At 35.3% G+C, this 26,127-nt stretch overlaps 1 protein-coding gene across 1 annotated transcript; it reads right to left on the bottom strand.

The window, feature by feature from the left end:
* Window positions 1-20,269: 20,269 nt before the first annotated feature.
* Window positions 20,270-24,485, bottom strand: LOC106624271 (uncharacterized). Its single transcript, XM_070107458.1, has 4 exons — window positions 22,808-24,485; window positions 20,580-21,269; window positions 20,481-20,516; window positions 20,270-20,415 (listed from the first exon to the last, which is right to left on the bottom strand). Exon 1 carries the CDS (start codon window positions 23,815-23,817, stop codon window positions 22,867-22,869), a length of 951 nt encoding a protein of 316 aa, XP_069963559.1. The 5' UTR covers window positions 23,818-24,485; the 3' UTR covers window positions 20,270-20,415; window positions 20,481-20,516; window positions 20,580-21,269; window positions 22,808-22,866.
* Between the last annotated feature and the right edge of the window lie 1,642 nt (window positions 24,486-26,127).

Here is a 26,127-nt window from a genome sequence, read left to right as displayed (position 1 = left end):
GAAGTAAACTTTATTATCTCCATATATTGCTGTATATTTTCAAAAATAATATCATTATTACAAAACTTCTCACCTACAATAAAAAAAAAAACAAATAATATACAAGTATATGAAAATCCTACATACCTACATCACTCTTAACGCCTTTCTCAGTGCCATTTCCCGTTATTATTTATAATGTGTTTATGAGAGAGCAAAAAAACAAACCTGATTTATTTTATATTCTCTCTGCACTTTCAACATTGAAAATTGAATTATTTCCTTTATGTTATAAGCCACTTCTACGCACCTGCCGTTATGTGCCAACAACAACAACAATACCAAACAAAACATAAACAACCTTGAGATGTGAATAGAATAGTGCAAAAAGAATGGCAAAGCAGAGCGCAGACAACTGCAACATCAACAGCGCTTCCGAGTAGTTCCGAGTAGAGGGCAATGGCAATAGAGATAATCCTTTGAAATGAGTCAAGGTTATTGGGATCAGCAAACAGCGGCAACAAAGCTTGAACAACGGACTTGATGAAAAGAAAACTTTTGCAAGGCACAAGGCACTCAAAGACACGACATATATGTATATATATATATGCTCATATGCATCAGTGTAAGAGCTCATAAGCTGAGCATTTATGTTAGACATTTAAAAGTCCGAGCGCAGAACACGCGTATGTGCTTGGAAATGTGCGATAAGATACAATCAAATGTTGCAGTTGTAATTGCAGCAGAGCAACAACAAAAGTACTGCCTTCCTAAGTTTTTACATGTGCTTTTCTGTTAAGTAAATATGTCATATGAACTTACAAAGTTGTAAGTGTAGTTGTAGTTTTAGTTGTAGTGTTAGTTGTGATTGTAGTTTTGGTTGTCGTTGTACTTGTGACAGTATGTTGTAATGATTTGTAAGCCAGCTAAAAAGTTTCATCAACGTCAACATGTTGCAACTTAACTCTTCCACATTCTGTCTGTCTCTTTGTCTGCCGCAGCGTTCTTTTGTTTGGCATTGTAGTGCGTTGAGCGACAGTGAAGATTTATGGTGTTATTAGAATAGTTTTGTTAGTTACATAAACCAAAGGAAGCGTACAACAAAAGTCGCTAGAGTTTGTGGTGAGAGTAGAGATAGCAAGCGGCTCTAGTAGATACTGGAGCGCTTTGATGCTTATTGTTAACGAAATCTACCTACTTATATGGTGCCAAAAACAAAGTTCTAGCAGTTAGTACATACACTCTTATTCTTTCTAAATAAGAATCGTTTAAAGTTTTCCTTTAGTGGAATGCTGATTTTGACTTGATTTTGTTTGTTCGCCTGCACATCTTTAGAGTCTAAAGCCTTTATTGTTGTGTCTTTTAAAAAGTATTCGTATGCACATGTTTAAGGGTGGACTCGCATAAATCGATTGATCTTCTTCTTCCTTCGCAAGACAGTTCCGGGTGGAAAATTGGTTCCGCAGATTTCCAGATTCCCAACGAAGCGCCATCAGTTTTGCACGTTCCTCTCTTTGAAGTCATCGGTCACCGCAGCTACTCATCTTTTCATTTGTCTCCCCTTAGTTTGCTCTCCATATATGGTACCTGTTTCTTGAAGGCTGTTTTTGGTGCTCTTTGATTTGGCATTCTTTCCACGTGCCTCAGTCAGCGCATTACTTCGAATTTGTCATATTGAGACCTGAGTATATTCTGAAGCGAAATGCTTTCATCAAACCGAACTCTCCACCATTTTCAAAGTGTCAAGTGACTTTTATTTTGTTGTGGAGCGAGTTAAATACTCCGAAAGAAATGGAAAGTTATTTGAGAATGAGAGCACGTTCCTTAATAAGAGTATATTTAATACGATGACCTAGAGGTTAAACTGCCTTCATAAAGGCGCATGCGTTCGACTGATCTACAGAGGGTTTAAGACCTGGCTAAGGAAAAATTACACTTTTCACTTATAATATTGTGTTATATATATTATATGTTAGGAGGAGCTAACTATATTTTTGGAATGATCAAAATTAAAAAAAGTAATACTAAGCGGAAATGGTAAGAAGAGAAGGATAAATAAGAAGAGATAATATATGACAAAGTTTTGATAGAGCAAACTCATGGGAGAAGGATAACTTTAAAAGGTTTATGACATGAATACTACAAGTAGTTTGAAAGTTCCAAGCCTGCTCAAACTAAAATTTGTGCGAAAGTGAGTGAGAGAAAATAAGAGAGTGAACGAGAGAACGAAAGTGAGAGGATGAACTTATTTGAAACAATGAAAACTAAAAGGAATGAGATCAGTAATTAGAAGCGGAGTAACTGAGACTGAGTATACATAATTTCTGAAAGGTCAATAGTATACTTAATGCTAACAGAAATTTGTTTTTTCTTTTTTGGTATATAACTAGTTGTTAAAACAGTGTTTGCTATAAATAAAATCTCAGCTCCAACAAAAGCCAACATTTCAGAGGTTTCTCTATCAGCTCAATAGCAGCGCCGCACAGCTTGTCTTATAATATTATGCTACCAACTCAGCTGACATGCTAACAAAACAGCTCCGGCTGCGGTGGCAAAAACTGCTATGCATTGTATGCATGTTGCCACAAGCCGTGAACAAATTGCAAAAGAGGAAAAGGATGCGCGGCATTACCTGATAAGGTGCTTTATGTGTATGCGTGCTTTATGCAACACTAACAATAAATGTAGCTATTTAACTCTTCTTTGCACAAGTGAGACTTATTGCTTGCAAGTGTGTATGTGTGTGTGTGTGCAACAGCAGCAACATAAAAGGATAACCGCATGCAACATTTCTGTTACGATTATTGTTTACAAACTGTTTACCTGCTCTTATACATCACTCACACATACACATATATGTATATATTTAGGTGTATACAGTAGACCTTGAGCGCTTATGACTTTAGCGTCATAAATCAACTGTTACATACCTACTATGTGGCAGCATCGGTCTTGCGTTGACAGCATTGAAAGCAGCTTCCAGTTCTCGTAATAACATTGTAGATTATAAATATGTATATGTTTGCATGTGATGTATGTCTATGCTGAGCAGCTGTTGCTATTGCCAGTTGATAAGCTTGCTGCATATGGCCTCTGCTGCAATGACAGTTATAACCCTCATCATGCAACTAAATGCAAAATTTGTATGTAGTATGTGTTCACTTCATTATGCTGAAATGATTGGTGTATATGTGGCTGAGGTGTTTCTGTGTGCGTGTATGATATATATGTATATATTTTCGGTAATAAAATTGCTTGCATCGTATATGCTTATAAATGACATTTATTTGCTTTATTTGACTGCAGGAGCATTATTAAATTATCAATTAACGTTTAATAATAGAATATTTTACTTACTCTGCCAAAAGTTTATGAAATCCATGCCAGCCATATTTATAGCTGCCAATATATTAAGGCTATACCTGCTCCAAGCGACCATATATCCATAATAACATATAAGGTTCCAGTAAAAGGAAATCCATTATTTTTCAAATAGTTGGCTTAGGTAAACTGTAGCTCGCATGTCTAAGTATAGGTTATGCTATATCTTACGCTACATATCAGATGGATATTAACAGATATTCTAAGTGTGGGTTTCACATGAGTCAACGCAAAAAAATCTCAAGGACCGAACTTCCATCTGCGAATCGCTGATGTTATGCTATGTCTTTGGTGGGATTGGTAGCGAATAATCTACTACGAGTTGCTCCTCTACTGCTAAACTCTTAATTCGGACCTGTACTGTCAATAATTGCATCGTATGAAGAAAGTTATCGCCCAGAAGCGGTCAGCTTTGGGCTATAGCAGAGGAATTGTGTTTCAACAGAACAACGCCAGGCCACACATATCGATAATACCAGCAGATCTGGGAGTTTGTTTGAAAGTTTCTAATGCATTCGTCTTATAGTTCGAAGCTGACAACAATTTATTACTAGCTGTTCCTGCCTATGGCGAAAAATTTTACTGATGAAAAATTCGCTTCAAGAGAAGTTTGGGAAAATCAACTGTCTTAGCAGGGTTGACTAGTAAGCAATCAACATGCAATGATTTATTGGCGGGATAAAGGCGGCTATGTTGAAACAGCTAGATGGCGTAAAATTGGACTGAAACTTTTGAATATACATATATGTATAATGGTTAGTTGCTGGTGGTGCGCGTACGCCCGCAATTCTGTTCGAATACTGATTTTCAATAGCTTTTGAAATCGCATATTTACCATTTGATTATTTTTTCTTCGGCCCATTCCAAATAGCTCTAAAAATACTCGTCATTTACGGTTCTTAAAGTAAGAAAGGTATATATATCATATATATTTGATAAATGAAAAAATTCAGAATGTAAATATGTGTTAAAAATGTAAAGAGTTTAAAAGTCTGACCGAGATGACAGTTAAAAAAATTTCGACGTTATTAAATTATCGCGACAGCCGTTTGAGTTTCAGTTTTTTTATGTATACTTACTTTGTTGAAGACCTTCTAATTCCAAAAATATGTTTGCAAAAATTTTATACATCAAGATAAATTATGCTTTAAAAAGGCTAGACTTCTACCGTCATCAAACGTGTTTTTTTCACAATTTAATCGTTATTTGAATAGAAGAGGCACTTTACTTGAAATATATATATGTATGTGTATGTGTATGTATACTTAAGTTACTGCAAGCTATTCTTCCATTTACTTATATTGATTTTATGAGCAGCAAATAACAATACAAAGTTTCTAGTTTCTATCAGTTTTTACCAATGCCACGCCTCGTTACCCGACTAGACCCTTTGCTTCTGCATAAACTTTATACTCAATGAAATTTGTTTTGTTTGTCGCCAGGCAAATCCTCTTGAATGCGCACCAACACACGCTCAAGTGTTGCAAACAAAACGCAAATAAAGAAAGCAGACAAAGTTTTCGAAGCAATCGAGACAAGTGCCGGAGCGTTGGTGACAAATATTCGATACACCACTTGAGGCGCATGTAAATATACACGCACACATATGCGAACACACTCAGACGCAAGTACATACACGCACATACACTTTTTAACACCTAAACTTATTGTTTAGTTAACTTTTGTAAAGCGGTGACTGTGGCAATTGGTTTTATTGCTTCGAGCTGTTTGTTTCTGCCAGTCAAGTGCCGGCGGCTGTGGCGGACTGTGGCAACTTGATAGACTGTTGCAAATTTACTAATTTGTGTATAGAGATGTTGACATATGTATGTATGTCATTTGTAAGAGAACCAGAATGCAGACATGTGACAAATGCTGAGTAAGTGTGTGTGTGTTGTGCGATGCCCTCAAGTATTTAAGCGTTTTAACTGACATATGTTTTTCAAAGGGATTGCAGCGTTTGTCTACGTGTGTGTCAATTTGTAATGCGTTAAAGGCGAGCTCATCGACTCGTTGGCTTTATTTCTTATATTCAATTTTATATTTTTATTTTAAATAATGGTTGAGAAAGCAACCTTTTTAGCGTAGTTCAAGCGTATTACATTGTGGAATTCTAAGTGAAATATTTAATTTACTTTTTCTTAATTTTGTTTTGTTTAGAAAGGCATAGTTGTGAATAAAGTCAAGAACGTGTGGGATTTAGTAACATACATATATGCAAAGGTTAAATTTTAATTTGCATGTAAAGTAATTTTTGTAATTTCGAAAGTTGTTGCATGTTTTTTAATACTAGGTGGCAACTTTTAACTTAATTTAAATTAGGGTTGGCAACCTTTCAAAAAAATATTTTTAAATGATAGCATTGTGAAATCTTTCTGTTTTCATACTATTGCAAAAAAGTGATTCAAAATGTAATTTATAGACTTAAAGATTTAAAGATTTTTCAAATTAATAGTTCTAACCATGTATCTAATATTCATACGCAAAAGTTAATAACTAATAATTAGTAGTTAGTAAGAATATAATATAAGGTATCATGTATTTAAGTCCTGTTTCTGGTGGCTGAAATAAATAAATAATTAATTAAAAACTATTGCAAAAAATAATTTTAATACTTTTTATTTTTTAAATTATTGTTTTTTAACAGACGGCAACCTTGCAAAAAAAAATTTTAATATTGGCATTCTGCAACCTTTCGGCTTGCATACTCGTATCGCTACAATTAATTTTTTAATTATTTTTCAAACAGGTGGCAACCATCGTCAAAAAAATTTTAAATGAAAGCATTTTAATGTTCGTACACATTAAGCAAAAATTAATTTCTTTTTGTATTTTTGAAAATATTATAGTATGTTTTTAATAGGTGGCAACCATAACCTAAAAATATTTTATACTCTATGTTTTTTTAATATTTGTAGTGCATACTTTTTATTAAGATAAAAATTGTGTTTAAAATTTATAAACAAACGGCAACCTTTTTTTTTTGAAAACAAAATTTTTGCAAAAAAAGTCAGCTGTTTTTCGAGGGTACCAAAAACTTCTACACACATTTTACGTTCATATCAGAATGCTTCCTGAAATTCACATTGCTTCCGTTGCTCTCTAGTCTTATTCAATTACTTTTCCGTTTGGTGAGTTTGCGCAGATGTACTGTTGCTCTTTGTTGTAATTTTTGTCTCTCCATTAATTATGCTACCTGCCGGTGTGTTTATGTGTTTTAACATAATATTTATCCGGTGTTTATTGTCGGTCGTCATGGCGTATACGTAATAATCGACAGCAACGTATTGAAATATATTTTTGTCATACTATGATTAACGCGGGCTTTGTTCTGCCTGTCAGCAGCGTTATTTGTGCTTATTAACGGTACAAGTTGGCATTAAACAATCTAACGGTTTTTGTGAGTATATTTCATTTGTTTCGTGCTATTTTGGTGCTCTGAATTTTTTAATAGTTTTACGATTTTTTGCACACTTTTAGTTTATACAAATATAAATGGATACTTTTTTGGTTAAGTATGAAAAAATATATTTACTGCATGAATTGCTGTATAAAAATGTATACCCCAGAATTTTTTTTTGCCAAATTAGCAATAAATTTATTTACTAGATATTGTTTTTCATTGCAAATTATTGTTTACTACTTAAAGCTTAGTTGAAAAACATTTTTTGATTACTAATAAATTTTGCAACATTTAAACTGTACACTTTACTTCCATTTGATATATTCTGCACTTCGTTTAATATCAGCTTGTCTGCTGAGAAAGCTTGTTAGTGCAATTTAAAAATCGACTGACTCATTTACAAAATCCACTTGAGCATAAATGTCATTATAATTTCAATATATGTACTTTCCACATGGCACTAACAATGCCAAAGTGCATTACCAGCACTGCGAAGTATGCAATCAAAAGCTGTAATTTACATGAGCTGAGACGAAAGAAATTAGACAGGACATGCGGGATCCCGTTTCATTACTGTATGCATTTATGGCAGTCACTTTACGAGTATTCAGCCAACAACAAAATATTACTTTTAATTAGATGTTCAACGGGATCCCGAAGTCACATTTCCGAAATCCCGAAAACCACTTTACGATTGTTCAAAAACATGCAATTATTCGTATACACCGTAGTGCTGTGCGCAATCAAAGTACAGGTTTACTCTCATACCTCTATTGTTTACATTGAATACAGTCGAACCCTGCTGATGGCGACGTTAAACTGTTTCCGAATGATGAGCACATTGATGAAGTCGCTTGAATGTGCCAAAAATGTCAGCATCAACAAGAGGCGCATGATATGCCTATATGGCGTAGCACATAACTGTTTTACAATTGCCACAAAGAAGTGTAAGCATAGAAGGCTTGTTTTGGTCAATACATAAAACTATAACGGCACCTATATATATACCATACATACATACATTTTTGTGGATATAGATATATTAAGGTGTGCCAGACAGTAAAATAAAACAATTTGAGTATCAAATGGAAAGTGTTTTTGAAATATTTTATTTCGTAAAACATATTTCGGGAAAAACAGTGTTGCCACCTATATCAAAATAAATTATATTTAAAATATTATTATATAATTTCCGTGGTATTTGAGGTAACCTTTTGAAAAGTATATAAATAAAATATATAAAAGTATATAGTTTCCAATTAGTTATAATTTGCAGTTGAAAAAGAGCTGCCACCTGATATAAAAATGAAAAACTTAGCAAAATATAAAGAAAAAATATTATGAGAAGCATTAGATGTCTAATAAAGTCTTTAGGAAAGTAAGTACTTACTAAGGTTAAATAATTCTACCAACTATTGTTAAAAAATTGGGAACGGTGTTGCCACTGAATTCACGAAGAAAAATAAATAAACAGAAAATATTATTAAGTGTATGATATTTAAAACAAACTCATTAGTTAGTATTTTAGAAATATTTAATAGCTTAAAAGTAATTTGTTAACTATTATTAAATGTGTTATGTCCTTTAAGACACCTAGTAAAGATCATGCGAAAAGTAAAATTTTTAATTTTTAGGCATAATTTTGTTAGTGTTGCCACCTATTGTAGAAAACAATTTCAGCAAATTTAGAATATGTGCGAACTAATAAGCCTTTAGGAAAGCTTAAAGCCTTGCGAGAGCTAAAATTTTGGCATGGTTCGAAACAGCGTTGCCATCTATGTAAAAAATTTGTTGAAATAGTTATTTTTTCGAACTTAACTGCTATATTTGGTATATAAAGGGTAACGCCTTAATACACCCACATAGCATACAAGTTTACAACATCTCTATTTAGGGATACATACATATGTATATGGCCTTCCAGGCAGCCCATACACTCTTGCGGTTATGCTGACATGATTGAAAATTTCGTTTATTGGATGTAGGCGGAACAATCGCAAGCATTGGCAACAATCTGAGTTGTTAAGTAAAGATACAATGATTTCAACACATATTGTATACAGCAAGGCTGCAGCGTTGTCTCGAACGAAAATATGACTAGCACCGCATGTGTTCGAAGTTTGAGTCGCAAAGATATTTGCATTATTCTTCCTCGCACTCAACTGTTTCCAGTTCATGTAAGCCTTTTGAGAAGAGCAATTGGAACCAGTTATTTATCTCCAACTATAGTTAACGATGTTCGTTTGAAGTTTTTTTAATAACGAAGTACACCCGAAACAGATGAATTGCGAACTAGTTCTTGTACTTGCATCCAAGTGGAAGTAATACTGGTGTACTCCCAAAATAGCCTGCTCGAAGAAATTTGTGCTCCACACATATACATACATGCGTACTCATAGTTCGGACAAGTTTCGAGTTCTGTAAATAAAGTTGACAAAATTGCTGCCTATTCGAAATAAAGTGTAACCACTTTTCCAACCACTTTGTGGCAAGGCGAGCATACATACACACAGCGTTGCATATGCAAGTGTTTCAAGTGCTCAACACTTCGAAGTCGAGCAAACTCTTTTTTTTATTTATAATTTTGCTATTTCTAAGCTTGATTAAGTATTTTGCCGAGCAAACTCTATATTTACAACACGAAGCTTGATTGCCACATATGAATACAAGTATGTCAGTACGCGTGAGGGTGCGTGTGTGTTACTTTATGGTCACTTGGAAACCACAAATCCTGATTAAGTCGATTCATGCGTTTACACAAACACAAAACATGGGTGTTATGTCATGTTTTTCGATGCAAAAGTAGAGTATCATCTTAAGTGATGCTGCATGTCGTGTTTTATGAATATTTTACTTTTTTATTTTAGCCATCGAAGTTCTGTCAAAGTTTGTATGGAAATAATCGACGAACTCATGTGGGCGTGTTTATCTTATATATAATATATAAAAAATGCGATTAAAGGGTGAAGAGGGTTAATTCTATGGATTACAATGAGATAAAGTTTTGCTTTTTGTATATGTGGCAACAATCTTTGTTCGAGATGGAGTCGCTGGTGGAAGTAGTCCATATACATATGTCAGTGGGTGTCTGGCCAAGCCAAGCGGTGTAAACAAAGATCTGTTTTCTCGAAATAGTCACCTGAAAAGTTTTTAAATCTTCGAGGCTTCATAAGGTGTATAATGGAGTCCCTTAAAGTCGTTTTGGTTAAGAAATATCACTCCCCGTTACTATCATTCATAAATATAGTTATTTGTATTACTGGCTTCGTTGAGATGAAGACCCATGGGCTTACGTGCTTCAAAAGCTCGATTAACCCGATTAAGACTGGCCTCAGCAAAAATTTATAATGAAGCCGTAGAGGTAATTAATATAGCGGCAACGCTAGAAAAAACAAATCTATTGCTTGGCAAAGATAAAACATTATATAACGACATTATATGAAATTTTTAGAAGACGATTTAGAAAATTAACAGAATTTTCAATATTTAAAAATTGTACAATATTAGAAGTAATTGGTATTTACATTTTTTATAGCGGAAGTAGGTATATAAAGATATTTATCTAGATTTTGATTGGTCAGTTTACAAGGCATCTATATGCTTAGTAGTCAGATCTGTACAATATTTTCAGGGGTGTGGCAATATTTGCGGCAATAATCTATGCCGAATTTCGTCACAATACCTTGTCAAATAAAAAATTTGTCCGTACAACGACTTGATTTCGATCGTTCGGTTCGTATGGCAGCTATATGCTTTAGTGGTCTGATCTAAAATTTTTTTTCGGAAATTGTAGCGAAAATTGTCCATACAATGATTTCGATCGTTTAGATTGTATGATAGCTATACGCTATATAGTTCTTCAGCTTCTTGGTGAGATAAGGATGTGTGCACAACTTCAGGTCGATATCTCGGAAACCGAGGGATTAGTTCGCGTTTATACAGACGTACATGACTCGACTCAGCTTGGCGAGAGTATAAAAAAGTTGACGAGTTGAGCTTAGGAGTTAGCTTATATGAGTCAGCTTAAAGTCACTTGGAGAAATCAATAACCATGCGGTGTAAGTATAATAAGGTAACAGCCTTTAAGCATCCCAAACAAATAGAGCATTACTGTGTAACTTTCTTAGCGCTCCATTCATACATTATAGGCAGACTTACAACACCTTCCTGCGCTTCGACGAACAGAAACCGTTCAGCAGTAAGCGGGTCATGTGAAACTATGAGCGCGCCGTTGGCCAAATCACGGCGAAACAAATCACATTTTAATAGGATTTACAACTTCACAGCAATCTGTGAAGGCATAAATTCTCGCGAACAACAACAATAGTGGCGGCGTCTTGCAAGCGCTTTAACGCCTGGCACAATAATACATTTGCCGCGTCTTCATGCATTCCATATAACCATGTCTTTACGCGTATGTGTGTGCGCAGCCACTTATGCGCTCGGCCGTAAAATATTCAAAGAATATGCTAAAAAGCGCTCGCAAATTGCAGCGCCTGACCGCGCGGCACAGCCGCCTGCTCGAATCGCGAAAAAAAATGTGTGCACATCGTCTGCCTTCCCGATTTCTGGAAGTATTTGCATTGCCAGCGAATTTACATTCGGCCGCATATCTAGTGAAGCAAACGTGAATTAAACGCTGGAGCTGCTAGATGCGCCGTCGATTACGGTTGGTTGGCAACGAGTGAAAGTTATAGGCGCAGCAGCGTGGCGCAGAAAAGATACGTAATTGGAAAAAAAAAATGCTGTCTGCCCAACCAAGCAGCAACGCGCGCCAAATCAAAGGCGCAGCCAACCAGGCAGCAATGGAAGAACATACGAACGAGCCTACGCTAGCGCTGCGCTCAAAAGTGAAGACTTACTCAGAAATCAGGCTGCAGGCAGAATTATTGATGCGCGCCTATAAGTATGCTATGTGCTTATGCTTAAAAAGTGAGCGTCAACACTTACACTTGATATTGTGCATGTGTGCGTGGGAGAAGTGCGGTTGTTGTTGTTGGCTTCACTGCCATCACAGCTGCATTTGGCATGCAAGCAATTTGTGTATGGCCGCGCCAGCATATCGCATTTCCAACGACGTCATTGCGCGCAATCGGCAAAGTGACAAAATTATTGCTTGGATGAGCGCCAGTAATATTTAAATTGCAATTTCTGTTTGCTATATATACACATACGCATATAAACACTTTAATGACGGCGTCAGCGTTTTTACAGTTCATAGTTTCATCTCAGGCTTTTTAATTTCTAAGTCATCGTTGCATGCATTTAAGCGTTCTTTTGAGTATTCAGAACTGTGTGCTTCAAATTAAATCCTGTTACTGTCCTACTCAGCCGTAGCCTCGCCGTCAAGTTCAATTATTAAAATTTTTATGGCAGATAAAGTGTGTTCTCTTTCCAGACGCCGCACTTTTCGCTTATAGGAACTGAGGACCCTGCTGAAGTATTGCTTTTAAAGGAGAATGATTCGCTCAAAATCTAATATAAAATTTTTTTTTCCATGACTGTTCTATTAACCAAGAAAGATATATCGCAAAGTGATAGATATGGATATTTATTGAAACGATTTGCAAACCAATATACTGCTATATTTATACACATTTTGCACTATAAGCATCGACTCGAAACATTAAAACCAAAAAAATTAAAAAGCTGCCATATTTTTCAAAATTTTAATTGAATCAAATTTATAAGTTATAAACATTACAATATCCACTTCAGGATTTTAAAATATTGTATTGAAAAGTGATTTTACTAATTTGGAAATTTTAATTTGAAAAAATTATAAAATACGCGAGAACCCTTCTTAAAGACAATGACATTTACTTTACCTTTAGCGAGAACAACAACCCTTCCCGAAGTCAATGACCTCTGGTTCAAAAACCCTTCCGGAAAGCCATGGATCTTTTACCAGGAAAATTAACTTTCTTCCGGTCAATTACCCTTTTGTTTACATTTAGCGAAATAAAACACCCTTAATTAGGTCAATGGTTGTTGACTTTCATAAAAGTCATAGACGGTTGCGGTAAAGAATCCAGACCTTTTCATAACTTTTCTTTTAGCTTTATAATTTGGTTCAGATATTTTGGAGGACAACGTCCGGTGTGCTTAACGTGGGTACCTGCTGAAGACAGTCTTAACTCACGACGCTCAAAAGCACTGCGGATTAAATCAATGAGTTGATCAGCGCCCTGAAAATGCTGGGCATGTTTCAGTACCAATTGGCAGTGTTGAATAGACACACTAACCACCTTAGTAGGGGTCGAGGTCCGTCTAAAACCTCTGAAATACTTTGGGTTCGGCACCCGGTTTCAATGCAACTCCACATTGAACTGACAAAAGGTCTGTTCCTTCCGCATTCGGGTATTAACCACAATGTCCACGATATTTCCCGAAGGGCCGTGTCACATTAGCAGATAGAAGTGAACTCAAAATTATCTTGCTCCCCGTGATACCATAATTAAGTTCGTTGCTGAAACTACTATTGTACTAGGAGAGAGCTTCCATATTGCTTTGGACTGGTAACCAGAGGTTGAACCCCATACGCACAATGTCTAAACAATTCACGCGCAAACATACCAAATGACCTTAACTGTTCGGCATTCCGACTAGTGGAGATCACACTACTAATATCTAATTGTCCGTCAGTCCAGTTAATCCTCATACCCCCGAGATCCCTAACCTCCGAGTACGAGTGTACCAAATTTTAGAGGGCAGTCAGATATCTACTTCTAAAAAAACCGCTTCAAAATTAGGAGCTTTTTGGGCTATGCTCTTTGTTCTTATTAGAGGTCGGAACCAATCCCACTTGAAACAAAAAAATTATATATTACAGATGCTACTTCCTACTTCTATGCAGTTTTAGTTATAGCACTTTAGAGGGTTTACTTCAGTTATGGATTATTAGCTGACAGGCATATGGATTTCAACACGTCTCATTAGCCTGATCATTTGGCTATACATAACTCTAACTCAATTAATTTTAGGTGTTACAAACCCCCGTTAGTATGAAAAGTGTGACCATTTGAAACCGGGCCGCACTTTTATTATGCTGCATGCACAGTTAAACGCCGAGCAATTACAATAAATTTCCACAAATGCAGACAAAACGGAGAATCACAGTGGTGAAGATAAATTAACTCGCAAAAGGACACAATTTATTCAATTAAAATTTGTGGAAACCCACAGCCGTTATAATTCAATGTTAGACGGCAACAAAAAAAAATATTGTATATATATATTACAAAGAGCAGTGAGTGGGTGGTTGGGTGAAGCGGTAAATGAGCATATATAAAAAGTGGGCATTTATAGCACTGGTGAGCTATAGCACGGTAACGCCGATGTGGTTACAATAGTTGGTAACACTATCGCTCGCTCGTCGAGTTTTCAAAGTGTACGTTTGTGTTAGTGTTGTCGGTTGAAATTTGTAATAAAATGCGAACAATAGGCAAAGATTAATGTGCAGCTTCGCTTTCGCAGCAACAGCGCAGCAACCGAGCGACCAACTGACAGCGCACAGTTGGCCATTAGGCGATCGTTTGCAGCAGAAACTCAATCGATTGTTATCGACGTGGTCATGCTAGTGACCGAAAAGCGCACACACACACATACTTGCAAAGCAAATCGGAAATGCGGCGCTCAATTCGACGAGCCAACTAACCAGCCAAACCAAAAATAGTTGGGCACTTGGGTAACTCAAATTATTATTGCTTTTTTTCGCTTTTTTTCGCTTTCCAACTAAAATATCTTCCATCGTATGCAAAATGCTGTCTGTGTGGGTGTGTGTGCGGTGTGGTGTGGTGTGTGTGAATAGTTCGCAGTAATAAAATTAATGTTGGTGATTTATTTTACGCTCTCGTGCGTTATTTTTGGTTAGTTGCTGTAGTCATGGCAAATAAGCTCTATCGAAGTCTGTGCGTGTGTGTGTGCGTAGTTGGTTTTGCATTACACATGCTGTTGGTTGCTATAAAGTATGGTGTGTTGAATTCGAAACGGATGGTGGTCCAATGTGCAGCTGCGGAGATAACTGCTGGTAAATGAAAGGAAGAAGTAGGATTCTATTTTGATGGTTATGCATCTATTTTCGATGTCGAACGGCTTGTATTACTAACGAGTAAAGCGCAAAAATAATGCGAATAAGAGATTTTTTTTTTTTTTCGGGCTTATGATAAGAAAAAAATGCAGCATAATTATAGCGAAATATTAGTTCTAAGAGTGGTTAGGATTTATTTCGCAGGAAGTTAGGTTTTAAAATACAAAAATCTTAGTAAAAGGCTGGGAAGAGTTCAAAAACAACTGCTAAGTGATGTAAAGCCACGTTGGACCCACTATTTTTCTGTTTGGCAAGTCATTCGGTTATCTTCTTTCAGCAGTTTTAGAAATAACATCGCTTTAAATGGAATTCAGAATTTAAAAAAAGGTGTGTTTTTGGAAAAATGACTTAGCTTTCACCAAGTTGTGTATATTCGAGTTTCGGGTACTAGTTTCAGTTATATAGAATATTTTTTTTCGTTAACAAGCATCTCTTTTAGGACTTTTATCAGATGTTATTTCTGCGAAATATTCAGGTTTCTGTGAGGAATGAAAAAAAAACGACTTTTAGCTTTTACCAAGTTGTGTATATTCGAGTTCCGGGTACTAGTTTCAGTTACATAGAATATTTTTTTTGTTAACAATCTTTTTTTTTTATACTTTTATCAGTGCCATGGCTACGGCTTTTATATAGAATATCAGCGAAAATATATTTGTATCGATTTCTGAGATGCTGATAGTCTCTGCTATCTCAATATTCTTCCAATGTAGTTGTCTTATTAACTCAAAATTTCGCAATTTTTCTCATATTAAAAATCAACAGACCTAAGATATGTCTCTCAGGAGCTAAAAACTAAGAAAAGAATATTTTTTTTTACTATCAAAATTATACCAACCAATCAGTTGCAGTACATTTCGCTTACGATAATTAAACCAAAAGTTGGTTTAGTCCTCTGCAGTGATTCCAGCAAATACTCTATCCAAAAAGCAACCTAAAATCATCCATATAACAAATCATATACCTGAGCTACTTTTCTTTTCGCATTTTGTAAGGCAATTGTTCATAGGCAACTGAGAATATGGTAGCCATTTTCGGTATTTTATGTATTACTACCATCACTTCATATAATTCACAGAAATGTCAAATTCAGACGACTACTCATGACAGATAGCCAACAATATATGCGATTTCTAGGGTGAATATTTCGAATATCTTTATAAAATATATGTGTACTTTATTTCTATGTAATTTACGAAACTGTTGAATTGAGTATTTTATCAAAATTTAAATAAAAAATTTTTGTGTAGGTTATTTTTTTCCAATTATTTATGTATATTTTTTGGAATTCTTGAAGAAATTTGATTATGTTAATGCTGTAAGCAGTGCTTCTCTAATATGTAAGCTCGGAGTTGTTATCTGCGCTCTCTAATATGTTGAGGTTAGTAGCCATACACAATAGAGAACCCTATTATAGCAGTCGGGGAAAGTAGACCAGAAACTTTACACCATTTGCCTTACCTTAATGGTGTTATTCATTTTATTTGCACACTTAACGCTGAGACGGTTATTTTGAAGTTTTTTTTTTTGGTATTTAAAATTATGTTCCTGATTTTCATTGAATGAACTTTTTATGAGCAAGCCATCTACCTAGAAAATCAAAGATTTAACGTTTCTATGACGTCTCAAAGTATATCCTTTGTAGCGAGAATAATGCACATAGAGCAACTGTAAAATTATATTCCATTCTATTTACTGCGCTAACTATTCTTGGCCTCTAGAGAGCTATAACTTAAGGATGCTCTCCCATAAAGTGCACTTTCAGACTTTATTAGCGTAAAAATACCATAAACTTAACTAAAATTCATACAAAGACTCGCGCTCATTTCTATTTTCGCACAAGTGCGACAACCACAATGTAGATTATAGCTTTGAATGAAAACGTGCTCGTAATTAACACTTTCACCCGACGGAATTGCGGTTCATTGTGTTCAATTTGCGACTTGGTGCTGTCACACGAAGTCAAGTGTTCGTATTTCCCTTTCGGATTTCCGCACGTACAAACCGAATTAACTTAACCGATGCTTTTTAAATTAATTTTATTTTTCACGTTTTTGTTTTACTTGTTTTTGTTGTTGTTGTTGTCGGCTTTGGTTTGCCATTTCACGTCGACATTCTATATTCCGGTCATCGGACGCTTTGCATTGTCTGTTTGCAGCAAGTGGTGCACACTTAACGGTAATTACGCATACACGTACATTACTTAACAGCACATTTAATTTTTAGTTTTAATTGCCAGCGAAGTGGCAGAGAAGCGCGAAGTGCGCGAGCATGAAGAGAGCCATTGATTTTGCTCGACTTGTGGCAATTACACGCACGTGCACACACACACACACATGCGCACACACAATCGCATAAACATATGTAATACGTCCATTTAATTGATGTTTAACGCATGTCTTTGGTGTTAAAGCATGAAGCTTCCGCGTTGCGTTGTGCGAATGACCCATTTTCGCGTTAATTAGCTTTTTTTTAATTGAAAAATATTTCGCTTTAACTTGAAAATTTCATTAAAGTGTCTTTAACAATATTCGTCAACTTCAAAAGGTTTATTTTTCTTACTCTGCAGTGCTGATCTTTGAACCAAACCCTGAGCAGATTTTCCATTTAAATGCAATCGTTCAGTGTACTGCTTTTTCCACAAATTCGATATCGAGTTTCTATAAAAAAAAACAAAACTCAAGAATCTTAATATTTTTATGTCCTACGTTCTTTGTTGATCTCGATATGACTGTTGCTTATTTCTTAAGAGGTTATATCCTGAAAAACTTGTTTTTTCTTTGTAAACTCTTTTTGGAGAGGCATTTCATTTAATACATAAATAAAAAAGAAGAAACTGTTAACTTCGGTTGCACCGAAGCTATAACAACTTTAACAAATACAAAATATTCCATGCAAGCACTTTATCCTGATCGTTTAGTTTGTATGGCAGCTATACGCTATAGTGATTCGATCTGAACAATTTCTTCAGATTGTACTTCTGCTTTAGAAAATAACCCATGCCAAATTTCGTGACGATAACTCGTCAAATCAAAAAGTTTGCCAAACAAGACTTGATTCCGATAGTTCAGTTTGTATGGCAGTTATTGCCTATAGTGGTGCGATATCGGCAGTTCCGGGAGATAAGCAGCTTCTTGGGGAGAAAAGGACGTGTGCAAAATTTCAGATCGATATCTCAAAAATCAGGGACTAGATCGCGTATACACAAACAGACGTTCTTGGCTCGTCATGCTGATCATTTTGCATGTTTTTTAGGGTCTATGAAGGTTCTTCCTTCTGTCCAGCATATAAATATGTACATTTACATAATTAAATGTACATTAATAATCGGCGATTAATCTTTTTATTTCCTTTATCCCGTAGCGGATCTCCAGGAGGACCTCCGAAAAAAGGTGTCTGGCTTTTCTGTATAAAATTATCTTAAATTCAAACCACTAACTAAATTTAATAATACTCAAGATGAATACAGGTATCAATTGAAGGATTAGTAAAAATTTTGATTTTTGACAAAATGGCGGCTTCAAAAAAATCTTTTGTAAAAAAAGTTACACTTCAGAGTTACTAAAAAATTTCTAATTATTATCAAAAATCGTACTCCTTCCATCATTATTTAAAAAATATGTCTAGGAAGGTCATGAGAATATTTCAAATCGATCGGTCCCGTTATTTCGGAGAAATTTACCTCGCCGACTTTGAAAAAACAGCGTTTCGAGAAAAACCTGTGTAAAGTTTTGGAATCAATACGCTCATATCTCCGAAATAGTTTGCCGGTTAAACTTAAAATTTGTGTAGAGTATTCTCAAATATATTTACATTCGCTATATATGCAAAAATTAAATTTTTTTTGGAATTGACAAGTGGATATAACACTTTAACTGCCTCAGTCTTTTTTTTATCAGTGAAACTATTTATATTTCGCACACAAACTCGTTGTGAATATAAATTAAACAAACTCTACTTATTCCCTTTTTAACATATACCATACTTAAAGCCACTTCCTTTACTGCCACGAATTTTGTTCCCCTTTGCTGTCACTTATGCGCAGCGTCGCACGGGTAAAGCGGTGCTACAACGTGTTGGCTTTCACTTCTATTCTAGCATTAATGGCAGATAATTTAGTAATGAATAGCAAATTTAATGAATGACAGTCAAAAGTAAAATACCGAAGTCGAACAAAAAGAACTCGCGCCAAAAATAAAGAGAATAAACCAAATTTAGCAAAATTTTTGCCTTGAAATTCATTTGCGAAACGGTAAATTGCGTTGAAATTGCAGTTGAACAAAAGCGCCAAAAGGCATAAAGAAAATTCCATGCTTTGTGGGTAGCGAGATAATTATGCAAATATTTCTGAGGTTTATTTGATGTGCGTCATTCTTTTATATATATACTAGATGACATAATTAAGTCACGGATTAACCAAAGAGGTCTTTTAAAATTATGTATAAACTAAATTGTTTAAATTTAGTAAGAGTATCTGTATATTTCTTAAGAGTTTTTCAGGGAAAATGCACTTGTCAATCTGAGTTGCAATCTTTGAAGATATAGTGCACCGCCAACACTTGCTCAATGAATTTTGGTAATGCAACTGCAGGTAACGGGTGATAACCATGACCATCAAAAACTGATCATCACTAATTAATTTATATGTAACAGTCTTTACAGCTCTAGCGTCGCTCAGCTTTGATAAAATTATGTAAAAACATTGAAGCGTGTGTTTTGAGATGGACGCGCCTTCCAACCTTTGCCTCTCCATTACTAAAGGTAAGGTAGGAATGATTGCAGAATTATAACATTGTTGTGCGTCAAATTAAAAGCAAGTGCTAAACTTTAGATTTCGCTTTCAAACACTGTTTCATAGCGCCTAAAATTATCTTTATTCGGATCGAATTTCATACAATTTCACCCATATCCTAATATTTTTTCTTTTTTAAATTAAATTCTCTTCTCATATGGTCTTATTTAATTAGATCCTCCCGCGTATACCATAATATCGTCACATCTAATTTCAATTCACGCAAACTTTCTTACCCGTTATGTCACATCGAATCTGAAATGATCTGTTTTGATCTTATCTCATCTCATCTCGTCTCGTCCTCTATCTTCCCCTACCAGCACGTCCCATTTCATTTATTCCTATCTAGTCTCATCTCCGATGTCATCTCATCTTACCCAAGCCAAGTAACTCAGCTTATTTGGTCATCAAACCTGTTCTCTTAACCTCATCCATATCATTTCCTTTTATCTGATATCAATTTCTCTACTCCCATCTCACTCTATCTCTTAACATATCATGCCATCTTATTTTGTCACCTCTATTTTCAGCTTATGGTCCGCCATCTCATTTCAAATCATTAAAATTCAGGGTTAATTGTTTACAGCTAAATGCAGAATTAAAATCGCATAAACAATAAAATGCGCGCTTAATTGTTATCTATGTGAATATATGGTATTTATATATTTATTGTGTGTTTAATTTAATTACAATTTAAGTATAATTTTATTGTTATATCCATTGAATTCGTGTTCAGCTATTGCCACGATGAACGTTGATAACTATGTCTGTAATCTACAAATGAACATATGAGAGCTCATATGAGCGCATATACGAGTATGAGAAAAAATAAAACTCACATAGATTTACCGCAAAAGTGCCGTTTTAAAGTATCACTGCGCATAAATTATAGAAAGTTATTATATAATCTCTAATTTTGATATTGTAAATAGACATACCTCGCCTCCAATGAGCCTGGCTTTAAAGCGACATTTTGTTGGTAAATATTTGTTACAGAAGATTTTCTGAATGCGAGGTTGTATTGTTGCTACTGCACCATGATTCCTTACAATTTTTTTTATGCTTACGTCGCTACTGGATTCTTATAGTTTTCTGGTGCTTGCAGAATTTTATTAGCGTTAATGTGTAGACAAAGTCGAGCTTCTAACACTTTCCATTTCATATTCCCCGATTAAAAGTTTCTCCTCCGTCGCGTCGGATGGAACGTGAGACAAACCACAGTTTTACAACCAATATCTTCATTTCGTTGCACCACATCGTTACATGTACATTCGCTTGCATTGCATCGATTGCAACGATTGCCACGCGTAGTGGTGCTACAACAATCCATATTAGACGACGGCATTTCCGAAACATTTGAATATTCTGAAAGTATTTCCGAAATATCTGGAAAACACTCCGACTGCGTTTGTTGTGGATATTGATATGAGAGATTTACGGTATTACTACAGCATTCCGGTTTTGTTTGTCTACGCGCGCAACCTCGCGGTCTTTCGCATGGTTGACTCGTGGGATATCGTTGGCGCTGCGAATTGCGATCGCAAGACCTACTCGATCCATGACTTCTACTTCGTCGACTACTTCTACATCCCATTACTCAATTTAGCAGGCGCATTCGGAAGTTTTTGCTGTTTTAAGGCGAAATTACGGAAAGACGTGAAATTTTTTTCAAACAAATAAAATTTTGAAGCTTATTATTATTGTATACAAAAAATATGTTAAGCAACGAAAAGAAAACAAATAAGTGAAAATTTAAACATAAAAACTCAGAGACACTCTATTGCTTTTGTTTTGTTTCAATGCTGTCAAAAAACAAATTCACCACAGTGTCGAAAGAAAACAAAGTTCATTTTCCTAAGATATTTAACCCTATACTGACCGGTTAAAAAATTGCTATTGTTTTTACATTGAAAAAAGGAACTAAATATAATTTCTTAAATTAATAATACATAATTTCTGAATTTCAGAATACTCTGAAAGCCTTATACTTGTACTTCTTAAAATTTTTTTATATAATAATGGGATACAAAATATTTGAAAAGATCAAATTTATATTTGAATGAATTTGCCATGCACATAACATTTTTAAACAATTTCTGACTATTTTAATAATATATTTAAAGATGAAAAATATATAGTGTTGCCAGCTTAGTCCAAATTAGAAAACTGTATTGTATCATATATGTATATATAAAACAGTACATTATTTGCTCGGAAGTATTTTTAGTAGCAGTTTCCAGAAAAACAATATTTTTTGCGAAGTGGTTGTCAAATTACTGAAAACCGGTATTTAAAAAATCAATTTAAAACAGAGTTTCCTCAAATAACATCTTTAAAAAAGTAATCAAAAACCCCAAACATAGATAACTTGACCTGTGAGCATCAATGTGAGGTTTTTCTATATATTTTCACTGAAAATATATTCATATAGGGTTGCCACTTTTATCTAACTCTTTTTTTAATTTAACTATTTTAAAGCAAGAAATCACGCACATGCTGCGTATAAGATTATATTTTTAGTTTTTAATTTAAGAGTTGCCATGTTTTTAATAAAAAAAATATTACTAACACCAAAATTGAATTATAATAAACTGCAAATATGAAAAATAGCGAAAAGAGATATATGTAAATATATAAATATGAAAAACTTTATAAACGCATAGGGTTGCCACTGTTAATTCTCATCTCACCAAAAAGGTACCTTCGGCATAAATGTTTATTTGAAGTTACTTCAGTCCAGATTAAACAAACAAAAAAAAAAAAAAATATTAACTTCGGCAGCTATATGTCATAGTGAACCGATCTGAACCATTTCTTCGAAGATATCCTTAGATAATAATCTATGCCAAATTTCTTGTTGATATCTCTTCAAATGAAAAAGTTTGCCAAACAAGCACTTGATTCCGATAGTTCAGTTTGTATGGCAGCTATTTGCTATAGTGGTCCGATATCTGTGGTTCCAAAAATGAGCAGCTTTTTGAAGAGAAAAGAACGTGTGCAAAATTTCAGATCGATATCTCAATACACACAGACGGACAGACGGACGGACACGGCTAAATCAACTCAGCTCATCATGCCGAACATTTATGTATATTTTTTATGGGGTCTCTAACGTTTCCTTCTAGGCGTTACAAACTTCATGGCAAACGCAATCTCCTTGACTTACCTTTTTTGTTCCTGCTTCAGAGTGTCTTCAAAGCGCCAATATGTAGTTATGTGCATTTATTAGTTGCAAGGACCGCATCCAATATCGTCTACTGCGTCAATCCGACAAACGGGGAGGTCGTAAGTTATATTCCGGATTTCGATTTCACGACCACAAGGACAACGCGGCACAGATGGATTATTTGCAGTGCACGACTTTCGTTTTTTACTGCTACAAGCACAACTTTCAACATTACGTTGACATTCGGCTTTACTACGCGGCGCACGCGTACATTGACTTTGTTTTTGTTGCGTTCGTGTTGCATTTGCCCTCGAGTTCGTTGCACATGGACGTACCGATGCTTTAGCCTGCTCGCAACAACTATCAACTACACGCTGTGGCGGTGAGCTGCAAGCGGCACTTGTGCCGGATTTGCAAGGGCAGGCTACTGCATTTTGATCAGCCGGGTAATGAAAGCTCTTACTCTGTTTTTGATCCCTAATTCGTTTGTGTTTTTCTTCCCTTTTTTTTTGTTTGCACTGACAACATTTTCTTCCCTTGCCACGCGGCAATTTATAAGAGCGCAATAAACATTTGGCGATTTGTTCTTGCTGCGCGCATGAGCATTGACACGCGCAACAGGGATTTGGTGTATAAAGATGTTGTAGCCCGTTGGCCTTTGGCGCCTCCTGGCGGCAACAAGGACAAAATGCAATCGGCGGAATTTCTACTTCTTTAGACCTCATCTTTATTCGGCTACAGCCACAATTAGGACATTGTGAACAACAACAGGGATAGATTTGACAGCAAAAATCGCACTGCACGTAGGAAATGCCGCTAGAAGAGAGCGTAAATTCGGGATAAGTAGGACAAAACTCTGGTTGGCAATAGTAGCAAGGCTCTTTATTTTTCTGACTACGGCTTCTATGGTGGCGTCTTCTGGTGTTGCAACAGCTAGTTTTGGCACAGCTGGGTTTGGCACAGCTGGGTTTGGCACAGTCACCTCTACATCGACTTTCTCCGCTGCCCATCGGAATTGATCATGACCTGAAATTTTGACTGCTTGCGCCGCTCGAAGGTGGACGATTTGTAGTAGAAACAATTTTTTTAATTTAAAACATTAATTTTGACGAGACGAACACGTTTAAAAATTTCAATAATTAATTTAAAAAAATATTGAAAATAATCTGACAAAACTTTTTTGAGTGAATTGGAAATTTTTCGTTTGAGTTTAATATAGTACATGGAGACCAGTTTACAATAATATTACCGGAGAATCAAAAACCGCAGTCATAGTACATTTTAAGTTCTCAAATCCACTCTGAGAGAGCGCGTGTTTGCCGTGGTAGCATACTTTTACGCGCAATTGTTATTTTATGTGATCTGGTTGGCTCGTAGTTTCAAGAACGTTTTAATGCGGAACATTTTCGTATTTTCACACTTGTACCAGCAGTTAGTGGACCGTAAGTAGAGTTTGGCTTGCAGCAGTGTGGACAATACTCGCGCGCACAGGTAACTTGGGGTCCAGCGTAATTATTACACACACAAATCTTCCTTATGTTGTCCCTAGTTTGGGGCTCATTTTCGTAAGCTTGATTACTTTCGCTAACTGTTGCTTGCTCTTTACCGTTGCAACATCCCATAACTTTTTCATGAGAATTTTGAAAAGTTAAGAAATTTTATTTTGCAAAAAAAAAAAAAATTATTTAATTTTTTTCAAAAGGATATTAAGGGAGGCAATAAGACAATTGAAAAAAAATGAAGCTTCAGGGTGAGTAAAAAAGAATACCAGATCTACTAAAGCGTATTTCGAGTTCATGCTCTAACAAAAGAAGTTGAAAATAGTTTGGAAAGGTCCTATATTTGGAAAATATACAAGGAATATTCAGGAGACCATAAACTCCTAATACTTTGTGACTAGTTGCAGGAATAGTTGTAATTCAAAAGTAATCCAAATTATAAAATAAACAACTTGCCACAACCAAACAATATGCCTTAATAATTGCCTACTTCTTCTCCGTTTCTAAACTTCGACTTAAAACATTCTGGTTGGATTCACGAATGCTTAATTACTAGCACTAACATTACTTTGCAGAAAGCTGCGCGGTAAAGTCAGTGGCAGCATGAGGCTGACAGATCGAAAAGACTGCTGAAAATGTCTAGAGCACGCCACCAAGAAAATAATGGAGTATTTCTTGTGCCCTTGTCCCGTGGAGTCCCACAATATGAGACACTAAAAGAGATATCGTTAGTGAGACCACAGATGTTATGGAAATTCGCGCCCAGCGCAGGCATTGTAAAGGATAACTACTCCCCAAAGACTTCGTAACGAAACTCCATCTCGTATCGCAAATCACCAAAACTGGTCTCTTCGCGGCCCATTGGTTTTATAAAAATTTTGTGACATTTTTTCATATTTTTTTATAAATAAAATTTTAAGCAAGTGGCAACACTTCTTATAAAAACTTAAAATTGTAAACTTTTTAGTTTTTCAAATTATTTCCAATTTTCATTGTCATAAAATTCTTTTTTTGCTTAAAATTTTCAATTTGGTGGCAACTTTTTAATTTTCTTGAACCATTGAAGTAGTACGCCGCAAATATCAGACGAATTCTGCAAATACTCTGTTACTTCTTAGCGTTACACAATTTCAAAGCGATTGATTTTCCTACCATTCTTTAAGAAATTTAAGAAAGTCAATAAAAACAAGACAGTACGTTAACATCAGCTGTACCGAAGCTATAATACCCTTCACAGATGCAATTTATATAGTATAAAAAGTGCAGAAAATTTTAAGCTTGATGTTAAGCTATATGCTGCTGTAGTCCCTCTGAACAATTTCTTCGAAGATTGTAGCGATGTCTTGAGTAATAATCTACGCCAAATTTCGGGAAGATACCTCGTCAAATGAAAAAGTTTCCATAAAAGCACTTGGTTTCGATCGTTTAGTTTGTAAGGCAGCTATATGCTATAGTAGTCCGATATGTCTGACAACTGCATAGCTCCTTAGGGAGAAAAATACATATACAAAATTTCAGACCGATATCTCAAAAGCTGAGAGACCAGTTCGTGTATATTCAGACAATCAAATAGACGGACCATTTATGGTATATAGTACAAGATTGTGGCAAACTTTATATACTCTGTTTAGGGTATAAAAACAGCTTCAGAGAGCATATCGAAAATCAGAGTGGCCCTCGCAACGTCACACTGATCGGTATCGACTTCGGTACGCCGAAAAATATAGGGTTGCTATTATTTTAATGAACCTAGTAATTTATTAGTAATTTCGGAAATATGTGATACATACTTTGCTAAGAATGTACAATATTATAAAAAAA

This window comes from Bactrocera oleae, chromosome 3 (assembly GCF_042242935.1).
Source record: "Bactrocera oleae isolate idBacOlea1 chromosome 3, idBacOlea1, whole genome shotgun sequence".
Taxonomy (NCBI): Eukaryota; Metazoa; Arthropoda; class Insecta; order Diptera; family Tephritidae; genus Bactrocera; species Bactrocera oleae.
Note: the sequence above shows the minus strand (reverse complement) of the source record. Positions and strands in the feature narration are given on the sequence as shown.